The following is an 11,386-nucleotide window of genomic DNA, read 5'->3' as shown; positions in this document are numbered from 1 at the left end:
CCGGGAATCCCGGGCGCCTCCGGCAGCCTCGCTGCCGCCTCCTTCTCCAGAGCTGGGCGCATGATGGCGGCAGCCGCCGTAGTGGAGGTGAGCGTGAGCAGCGCCGGGAGCAGCAGCAGCGATACCTCCAGCACCGGCGAGGAGGAGAGGATGAGGCGCCTCTTCCAGACCTGTGACGGCGATGGGGACGGCTACATCAGCAGGTAGCAGCAGCGGGAAGGCGGTTCTTTGTGCGGAGGTTCCCCCCGTCCCCCGAAGTGGCGTCTCAACTTCCCAGCAAGTTTGCTGCGGAGAGTCTCAGCAGTTTGCAAAGCGCAGCACAGTGCTGGGGGCGGGGGAAGGGGGTCGGCGGCGCCTCCGTGCCCGCCCCGAGTCGGACCGTCCGCCCCCCCCGAGCTGCGTGCGGAGCACTGGGCTGCCGCCGGGGCGGCGGCGGGGAGCCTGGGCGGCCCCAGAGCACCGGCCGCTCTGCTGCGCTGGGGCTTCTGCCTCCGGGACCGTGAGCGACCGGTGCTGCCCGAGCTGCYGTCCGTCCGGCCCGGTAGCTGCAGGGAGCCCCTCTGTAGCGCAGCCCAGCGCTGCCAGCTCGCGGCTCTAACGGCCGTTATCGCCTCAAGCGGCCTGCGCGCGCGGGCCGGGGCGGCCGGGAGGGGGTGGCCCGGCCTGGGATTACCCCTCCCCCCCCCCCGCCGGCAGCCGTTGGCGACCGTTGGCCCCCGCCGCGTTCCTCAACGGCCGCCCGGCTCTGGTGCGCGCGAGCAGCGTGCGGCTGAGGGTGTGGGGCTCGAGGTCAGCGCTTTGGCCGTGTGTTACAACAGCTGCGTGGTTTTACGGCAAGGCTTGATGCAGAAAAATGCAAGACCTTTAACTTCCACGAGGTCTGGAAGTTCAAGTCTTCTAACCCAGATGTTTTTGATGACCGAATGCATTAGGCAGGTGATTTCTGTAAGTAAACAAAGTTGGTCAAAGATAAAACTGATGCAAGGTGTTGGGGAAGACATATCTATCAGAAACACTTCTGTTAGATCAGCTGACGTGCTTGGGAAAAAATTAAGGTCTTTTTGGGTCCTTCCTCTGGTATGTCTGCTTCTAAATATGTCAGTCCAAAAAGATGAGACTTCTTACAGTAAAGTCTTGCCATACTTAAATCTAGAGTAGTGGATGATGCCTTAGGTATGATAGTCTAAGATAAAAGTAATCTCAGTTTATGAGAATATCTAATTTTCTTGTGTTCTTTTTATATTCTTGTATTATAACCTTATTTAAACTCCTATATCCAGCCCTCCTTTTAATTTCAGGATTGTAGCACCAGATGCTTGTACAATGCAGTAGATTGTAAATAAGCCATAATGAGATGTTSATATATCTGGAACTATTGGCAGGATCTTTTGATCAGGATGAGATTTGATGGAAGGTATTTCTGGAACTAGTCCTCATCTCCCACACCATAATTTAAAAAATAACTGTACTTCTAAATGCAAGATTTTTCTGAGATGTGGGGAACTTGCAGCTTCAAAACAAAGCCAATATTAGCTGTAGTTAGTAAGTAGTTAGTAAGTGCCTCCAGAGAGGTGAATTGAAGTGAGGGAAAGTTTTAAAGTTTGTCCTCTAACCTGAAACCTAACAGTATGAGCCTACAGAAAGGGTAAATAAACTTCAGCACTCTCTGTCATTTCTTTGGAACCAGAAAGTTGTTGAAATTCTCAAAGAGCTGGCAGTCACTTAAAAAATAGAACTTCAAGGTCTTGATATTTCTAATCTAAAGGGTCCTCATGCACTGTTTTTTTTTCCTAATTAATCATTATTTTGATAGCTGTAGTTCTGAGATGAAAACTTTGAAAATAAATACTTTTTTGGCCATGTGCTAAGATGACTTCTCTTTCCACCTGTTTACCCTGTTAATGAAAGTTATTCTGAAGTTTTAAAAATTAAGGTGTTCACTTACAGCTCCCATTGCGTACTATGAGCACAGTCTGTGATCTGTGCACTGTGGTGCTTTTCTGCAGCATAAATTGAATTAAAGCACTTTCTAAAGGAATATTAACGTTGTAGTGCTTCGTATGTATAGTTGCTACCACTACACAAGCCAGTTGTGTTTTTGATGGGAGTTTTCTACATTTCTTATATTTTGTTCCAAATTAGTACTCTGTGCATTTCAAAATGGATGTTTTTGAATGTTATTTGAACTATTCTGTTAACAGTTTCCAAGGCTTCATGACATGCCCTAGGAAGGACCTTGGATTTCAGCAGGAAACAGAATTAAAGCTCAGAGGATGATGGTTGAAAATCCTAAAGGATTTAGTCCATTGTTGATGGTTGCTAATACCTTGCTTCATATGGTACTGTGCCTTCAAGGCAAGTATTAGTATGGCCATGATTGGAACTTAGTATCATAAATTGTCRTCTTTTAAATTTCCGTATTTATGATAAAGTAGTGAATGAATACTTGACAAGTGATCTTTGGCATCAAATGGAGTCATTTGCTTTTCTTGACTTCATCAGCTCACTAAGGTAATTAGTCTTGTAAATGGAATGCATTCCTCGCTTTGCTTAGTGTCTCAATTTCCCTTATAATCTGTTTTATAGCAATGGTGTGTGCAGGAGTGGACTTGCCCAGTGGTTTTTGGATGCTTTTGTAGTGCACAAACCACCGTAGTCTCAAAGACAGCTCGTTCTGTTTCACGGGCACGCAGTGTCCCTGTGAAAAGCATAGCAACTGTTTTTTCATTGTTTGCAGTCTCAGGACAGTGTTTGGGTAAATTCACTTTTCTTTTTTTAATGTACCAAATTATATTTAAAAAAAAGCCAGAAAATTCACGTCTGCTTTTGTATTTAACTTAATCTTGTCATCATGTGCATAATCTTTTTCTTGCTTCTGTTTTTCCTTTTTTTCATAGAGGCCAGTTGTTTGGCTTTCCTGTTCCCTCTTACCCTGCTTCATTGGGCTTTCCTTTCCTCCTGGGATCACTGGTGTTTTTGATTCTTGAGGGTAATGCTGCTTTCTTTGTTGCCTTTGTAGCCCCAGTAGAGATGATAGGCTGACTTCTCCATGTTCCTGCACCATTTACAGGAGATCAAACACTGCAATAAATGCCTGGGCATATGTATACAGAGCTGAAAACAGAGAAGCTAGCACTGTAAAACCAGCTGCTTCCTTATGGACTAGAAATTATCTGTAGACCTTTACTAATTGGAGCCTCTTTTGGGAACTTAATTTGTTTTCTATGTAATTGAATTGAAAATTGTTTGCAATTTTTCAGCTATTACTCAGCATAAGTTGTCATATCTTTCAAAATGAGTACCCCTTCTGCTCTGCTTTCAGGGATGAAGCTTCATCAGCCTTTTGTTTGCATAGTGCATGCAGCAGTTTGTTCATAAGATTGCTTTCTCTCTAACTCTAGCTCTGTTATGGAAGAGAATATCTTTATTCTTACAGCAAAGGCAGTCATTTTGTATGAATGTTTATTGAGTTCATATTGCATGGGGAAAAGAGCTATTTGCATTCATAATGAAGTTATATGGTGTCTCAGCTGTGGAAATGCTTTGTTGTGCATCTAACTGTAAACCTCTTCAAATAATAGCAGGGAAGTAGAGGCACAGATGGGGAGGAGGAGCATGACCTGAGATACTGATTAATTTTCAGACTCTCAATAGTTAGGATGAAATTAAAATAAAAAGGTGTAAGTACTCAGAGAGTGCTGTTGATGGTTGTATTGGAGAAGAAATTTTCAGACTTTCAATAGTTAGGATGAAATTAAAGTAAAAAAGTGTAAGTACTCAGAGAGTGCTGTTGATGGTTGTATTGGAGAAGAAATTCAATGGAGTGTAGAATGCTAGGGCTGTCTAGTACTCTGCATTACATTTTGTAGTTGTATTAGAAACTTGTGCGTTGAAATCTTGCTAGATAATCTCTAGATAAAAATATTAAAAGAACACAGGAATTTTAATTTGTTAGTTTGTACAGGAATAGTTTTTGGCTCTTTGGGGAGTGATAGTAGTTACTTAGTTATTTAACATCTCATAAGGGCTTGGCATGTTTGTGATATGTCATCAATAATGAGATATAATTACAAACAAATATATGTATAGCAGTCTGTGATTAAGGCTAGATCTTGAACTTTTAAGATCAGCTGGATCAGTCTCACTGGGAGTGTGAGTCAGCTTTAAACRCTGTTTACATGAAAACTTTATTTTTGCAGCTGTAGTTGGATTGTGTTGCTATTAACCTAAAGCCATTAACTGAAAAAACACTGCATTCATTTGCTTTGTTTTTCTTCTGTTTGTTTTGAGAAGCTTGAGAATCTGATGTTATGGTTAAAACTGTATTCAGCTTCCGAGGGTCAGTGCATTGGGGAGGGCACCTGCTGCTTTTGCGTGTGAGGGTTTTGTTGTTGTTTTTAAACAAGGTCAGCATATGTGATCTTGGTGGATGACAGTGAGGAAGGTGAAAATATGCTGGGTTTTTACAGGTAGCAGGCTCTTCAGAACCTTGATTGCCTTGTAGTTTTATTATATTTTGACTGTATTGAAGTTCTAGTTACAGGTATAGTGAATTTCACTTCTACTGCAGTCATTATTAAGTGGGTTTCCTGATTACTCTTTTGCAATACTACATGCTCTAAATAAGGTAATTTTGTATCTGCAGTAGATAATTTCATTTACAAAAAAAATGAAGCTATGAGTTATAGAGATGATTGAATAAAAATCTAGTTATTAAGTTACAAATGTGTGATAGTTTTATATTTTTAACTTTTAAACATGGATAAATACTTTTTAGGATTATGAAACAAAGGTAAAGTGTTGAGTACATAACAAGAAATTTTTCATGATACTCAGAATAACAAAGTAAAGTTCTCTTTGTAGAGTTGTTTGAAAATGTTGTCTTCTATATATGCTGATATTTTTACATTGCAGTCAGTGTTTGCCATACTCTGCTTTTAGATGGTTGAAAAGCTGCAAACCTGCTGATTTTTTGCAGTGAGGTTGTACRGTTTGTTAAAAGCACATATGGAAAGAGTGCTTCCCTTTGATTGCCCTTCTCAGAAACAGTTAAAAGAAACTTACTGGATTTGATCTGTTATGTGARTGTTTTTAGTGTTATGTAGCTTTGGGAACTCTCACAAGCTTTGCAATGACAAGCTGATATTTCCTTTTTTAATGGGTTGCAATAGTGTTGGAGCTAAGTAGTTGTAACCATGGAAGAAACTGTGAAAGTATTTATTGCTTTAATCCAGGTTGCACACTAGTATTCTTGTAAATTCCTTCATTAACATGGTGGAACTACGTCTCATTACAGGATACTTGGTGTGTGTAATTTCCTGTACGTAAGATAACTACTGTTAAGAAATTCAAATGCTCAAACTAACTGCTTTGGATTTTTTTAAAAATAAGTGAGTAAATCAAAATATTTTAAAATCAAATTTGTTTTTCTTTCCTAAAATATTTTGATATTCTTCCCTCCCTCCCCCTTCCTCCCCTCTTAAAAATAGGTAATTATGGCGGAGTGTTTGGAGTGAGTATGGATAATGACATTTCCCAGAATAGTAATCTGTTTTTTTTTCCTTGCAGCTGATTGAGGAGGAGACTTTACACTTTAGGGTATAGCTCCAGATGAGCTATACATCAAGTTAATCCAAAGCATTGTTAGAGTTCTCGACCAAGCATCGTGTGTTTTAAATACAAGTTGGAGGCAGTGATTTGGATGTTATAAAAGATGTGTAAATAGTGAGCCCAGCACTGTGCTGCAGATTCCTTGTTTTGGGTGGGAGGGAGGTAGGATGTACAAGATCTATCACAAGTTCATCAGGATTTACCCTACACCGGTAGCTTCCCTATTATTTGGGAATAGGGAAGCTACCGGTGTAGGGTRAATCCTGATGAACTTGTGATAGATCTTGTACATCAAATAGGTAAATGTAATGAGAGAAGTATTTAACATAGATTTTTAAGTAGTCCTAGGTTCCAAATTCATTGCTATGATAACTGTTAGGGTTTTAGGAGAATTAAAGATGATGGAGGTTTGGCCTTGTGTATTTGCTAGCCTATCTGTTTTGCTACTTCTCGGTATGCAGAGGAGAACCATGTTAATTTTGAGGTGAAAAGTTTATTTTTCCCAGTGGAGCTGACTGCAGTATGTCAAGGTTATCCGTCATATAAAGAATATGCCTACATCATGGCCATAAGGTTCTCATGATCCTACTTTGCGCTGTGTATTTCTGAGTATTGCAATTAGTAACTCCAGTTTAGTGGCAGTTGTAAAGCAGAGTACAAATAACTGTTGACAAGAAGAGAAGACTGTTTTCTTGCAGGTTGTACTTACCAACATTCATTAAATGCTTACACATTTCAAAGTCTGTGTTTGTTACAATAAATACACAGTCGGAAGAAGTTTTAAACTTGAGCTTTCAGAACCCTTCATATTTTAGAAGGTTTATTTTATTCTTTTCTTCTTTCTTGGGAGTTTAATCTCCAGGTAGACTATAATGTGGACAAACTTGAGCAAATAATTAGTTACTTGAGAATGCACTTGTCAGACTCTTTGTTTCCTTTGAGTGCTACCATTCAGTCAACTTTTAAGTGCTGAAGCTCTTTCTTATCTTTAATTGTTTTTAATGAGTTTGTTGCTAATACCATGTTACTGGGATTATGACTGTGAGGGAATTAAACCTCTCTATAAATTCAGTAATCTCTTTTTTGTGGCCCTGGGGGGGAGGGGAAGTAGTTGCTCAACCTTTTCTTGTAATCTTCCAGAATGACATCAAGAAGCCCATAAAAGTATAACTCCACTAATACGTTGGATGTCCCCCCCCCCCATTAGGTTATAGCATAAATACTACAGGTGRCCATTTTCGTGGTGTGGCTGAGACCTCAGTAAATATTTGAATTTTTCTGATTCCATACGATTGCATTTTCTTCTGCTTATAACAGGCAAGGTAGTTAGTATCCTCTGTAACCGCTGTTGCTTAGCTCATGTTTCTTTACAAGCAGGAACTTTCTAGAAGGTTACAGAATTAAGTTGCTGAAACCTATACTTGGAAACTAATGAACAGGTTTTGGGAGGCTCTTGAATGAGAGAAGTCCCACCACTAGGTGGTTAACACATTAAGTTTTTTTTTTTTCTCTTCTGTTGTTGTCTGTCCAGTTTGAGGATGCCCTGTGGAACTATTTAGCTGACCATTGTGGATGGATTCTAAAACAATTCTATACATATACACACATTCATCTTAGATTCCTGATGTAGGATAGTCAGTGTTGGAACTTGATTCGGGCAACAGATCATGGAGATTGTGGTCAGGAGCTTCACAGGGTACTTGGGCATCTGGTCTTTGTAGCAAATCCACTGCCCTGAGCTAGGAGCCTGAATTCTTTATGAAATGAATTGTGAAAAGTGGAGATTTCATGGCAGTTTGAAGTCAACCTAAGTGCAAGGTGCTACTGGAAGAGTTGTTCAACCGAACACAGTCTTGAAATCTCTTGTGGCTGTACTAGAATTTGTTCAGTGATCCAGATCAGGGAAATGTTTGGACTGAAAACTAGCTCAAGAAGAAACGCTAGTTTTTAGCCCAGTTAGTTTGTGCTACTGATTTATCATATGCCTGAGGTTTAGCTGTAATCCTGGTAATGACTGATTTCTTATTTATTTATTTATTTGTAAATACAGTTCACTTCAAAAGCTCTGAACTGGGAAACGTTCCTAAAAATGATTTATGACCATAAAAATGATGATGTTTTTAAAAGCATAAAACCATAACATTTTTTTAAAAGATTTTTAGCACCTCTGTTGGTGAATGAAAGAGATTAACAAGGCCAGTGCTGTGCCTAATTGACTGTTGTCCAAAGGATGGACTAGGAATGGTGTTTGGGGAAAAATAGTTAGAGTGGTTTACATACCTATGTTATGTTTTCGGTCACATAATGGCACATTAAATGTCTCATYTCTTCCAAGAGGTTTTGCAGCGCTCTACTGTCTTAAACTTAATAAAACAAAATAACACTTATGTAGTATTACCAGTAACTTACTCAATGAAATTCCTTCAGTTTGTAAGGGTAAGTTAGACTAGACTGCCCCTGAATGAAAACTAGGCTTTTGGTAGTTCCTACTATGTGGTAGAATCTGTAGGCTGAATTGATGCTGTGTTTTAGTGAAATTTCCAACTAGTAAGCAGCACAAAAGAAAACATGTAATGGCAGAGGTTCTGTTGGCAGGCAGTGCTTCTCTGTTGACAAGTGAACCTTTGTTTGCTTGTAACAATTCTGTCTCTAGAGAAGATAGCCTTGGTGAAGAATGGATACACTGTTCTCCAAGGTTTTGAGATGCTGTTTGTGTAAATGGTTTGACCTAATGTTCAGAATACACTGTTTAATTATTTTATTTCTAATGAGTAAAATGAGCATGCTTTGTGCCTACTATAAAACGAATACACTACTTTTGGAAGTTCCTGCAACCAGACTGGGAATCTTGTCCATATTTAATAAGAAATGGGGTGGGGAGTAATCCTGCTGGGGGACTCGGAGTATCGGAGGTAGCTTCCTACTCCTTTCCCGGGAGAAGGAATGGCATTGAAGACTGCAGAATGTGGCTGGAATAATGCTGTGAGAGGTAGCCAATCTGGGGCAGAGCTCTGAAGTAAAAGCTTTGTTGGTTACAAATAAAGTCAGTGCCCTGAAACTGGAGTGAATTTTAATCTGTGTTCAGCATGTGGAGTTTTTGAGCGGGTTGACTGTTTACCCTTCTTTCTTGTTACTGTTCAGCATAGTGGAACTAAGTCAGGTTGCTAAGGTTAATTGTGAACTTACAGAACAAGCATTGGAACAAGCAGAGCAGAAAATGAAACTAGCAAGGAGTTTCAAGAGTAAGTTATTCCAGAGTGCATAATCAGTAAGAGGAAAACCAAGGAAAGGGYGCTTAAGAGAGGAAGGTAGTAAGCTGTTGATGACTGGTGCTGTGAATCATGAAAAGCTTTGCCTTTCTTGTTTCCAACAAATATCAGATGTGGTTAGATGGTTCCTGCAAGTAGCATTGGTGGTAAAGACTTTGGGAAGATGAGGAAAGAAAGAAGTTGGAGAGTGTTTGGATTTATGTTTTATGTAGTTGTACTTGATGAAGTTGATGTAGGGTTCCTAAAGAACTCAGGACTGTTTTGCAGGAGTTTTTTCCTGGGGTCTTTCAAAAAATAGAAGGGGGAAATGGAAGATTGAGTATGGTTATTCTCTTTAAAATTGTTAGAATAGGAAGAAGCGGGAAACTGGATCAGTCTGCATACAACTTATCTGTAGTTATAGATGAGATAACTAGCTGAATGTTGTTTGTCAAGAATAAGTGTATCAAACCAATATGATCTTTATGAAATGTGGTAAAGCAGTTGTTGATGGAAGTGAAACAGCAGATGCCTTCTATCTTGTCTCTAGTAAAGCTTTTGATGTTTTATGACACCGATAAGTCAGAGAAAGAGAGCATTGGACAGATGGTTGCTTTTTTTCTTTTCCTTCACCCTTCCCAATACTTCTCCCATACTTGGAGATCGTTGGATACTAACAGTTTGTTTTCCAAATAGAAGGATGTATCAAATTGAAATTGGCAGAATGTCCTGAGCCAGATCATTACTGTTCGGAATTAATGATTTGGAAGACATGATAATGAATAAGCTTAATTAAATTTGGGAGGACAGCAAACTAAGGAGGATGCCAGATGTGCAGAAGGACAGGATTGGAATTAAAACTGATATTGACAAATTGAAGATATCTTACCTGATTTTTTTCAAGCTATAAAGTAAGGGTAAGTACACAATATTACAGCTAGTGGTGTGTATACAGGATGTATAATTCAGAAGATGATCTGAGATTTATAGTAGGTCTTAAACATGAATTAATTATCTCTTGCTATTTTAAGATGAGAATTTTGTTTTCAAATTTTCTGGTCTTTTCAGTGCCTTTAAGACCTAAGATGATGACCCAAGTCTAGTTTTGCATGCTGCCATCCATCAGGTTGGTGGATCAATTGGAGAAAGCCCAGAGCATTCACAATGTCAGAAATGCAGAGATTTGAATTCTCTACTCAAAAGATGAGGCATCTRATAATGGTTTTAAATATGTAATGACTATCTTTGTCTTATCCATCATGATCATAGAAAACAGACTATTACTTTCCTTTCTGAAATAGTGTTTTAAACTATAGCTGGAAAGATTCAGATTAGGAAACTGGGGGAGTAGTTAAGTAAAGGATAGGTCACCAGTGGAGGTTGTGCAGGCCTTAAGAACAGCTTAGACAGCCATCTGTCAGGAGTAACGCAGGAATATTTGTTCCTGCCTTTGGGTAGGGGGTAGGATAATTTTCTGTTGCAGTTTTTTCCATGGTCTTTTATGCTGTATTTCTGTGGAATGACATCTTAATAATGTAAGACTTCTTCAGTCCACCTGTGCAGAACTCCATTCTCAGAATTGTAATACTCCTCTTTAGATTTAAAACACAACCAAAACCTCCTTTTATTCCTTGCTTTTCATTCATTTTTTTTCACCCAATTTCCTAAAATGGACTGTAGTCTGCTTCCTTCCCTCTATATGGAGTTTTGTCAGGACTGGCTAATGGGAGGCATAATATTTATCATGGTGAACTGGGACTTCAGTTGCTTATCTGATTTTGGAGACCATTGAGTGGAGTTAGAAGGTTGCTGCCAATAGTGGATGGCAATAGGCTACAATATGGACCTAAGATCTRGTAGCATCACTGTATGTGTAACTGCATTGGAAATCTCTTTATGTCAAGATGATTGGTGTCTGAATTGTTCTGTGTTTTTTAAGCTATCAATTTGGAGGAAAAAAAAGTTAGGAGTTATGGTTCTGGACCTTCTTTTTTGATTGCTAGAACAGGATATCTGCCCACACCTCATGTACTGTTGAAATTTCATGCCTACACTAAAAGGTGCATATAAAAATACATAAATATTGCTGAATATACATCTAAGCACAATCTTTTCGGTCTTGTGAGTTCAAAAAGCTATGACAGCACAGACCTGTCTACTGGATATCTTCTTTCTAAAGCAGTATAAAATACCAAAACACGTAGTGGGGGAGTTAACAGCTATCTTACTGGTGTAAGTAGAGAGAGCAATGCTTTAATAAAATCAGGCCAGAATCTGGATTAGAACTAGTATCTGCTAATGTGGATACTTGTCTAGTATGCTACCAGACAGCTCTACCTGCTGGTAGACTTTCCTGAATCTTCTATTCTGTAAAATCAAAACTTCTATTAGGTCTTAGGTGGAATGCAGAACTAGATAGATTCTCTTATTCATGTGTAGGTAAGGACTTTGTTTTAATCATATTTTACAGACAGAGAAATGGGCATAATCTTTAAGGCTGATAATTTTCAAAAGTGATATCTAAATTT

General features: G+C 39.3%; 1 protein-coding gene across 5 annotated transcripts in view; it reads left to right on the top strand.

The window, feature by feature from the left end:
* MCC (MCC regulator of Wnt signaling pathway) overlaps positions 1-11,386 on the top strand; it is a 209,081-nt gene that overhangs the window by 10,832 nt on the left and 186,863 nt on the right. For 2 of the 5 annotated variants that reach the window (XM_085305364.1, XM_085305367.1), the window contains exon 1: positions 7-203. The exons of 1 other annotated variant lie outside the window; for it this stretch is intronic. In XM_085305364.1, the coding sequence (XP_085161490.1) occupies positions 61-203 (143 nt within the window). In that variant the 5' untranslated portion in view covers positions 7-60. Of the gene's footprint in view, positions 1-6; positions 204-931; positions 946-11,386 lie in introns of those variants that run through there. 2 more of the 5 variants (XM_085305368.1, XM_085305366.1) reach the window with 2 other exon arrangements.

The sequence above is a fragment of the Rhea americana genome, unplaced genomic scaffold (assembly GCF_003343005.1).
Source record: "Rhea americana isolate MKP2758 unplaced genomic scaffold, rheAme1 scaffold_22, whole genome shotgun sequence".
Classification (NCBI taxonomy): domain Eukaryota; kingdom Metazoa; phylum Chordata; class Aves; order Rheiformes; family Rheidae; genus Rhea; species Rhea americana.
This window is presented reverse-complemented; position numbering and strand designations above follow the sequence as displayed.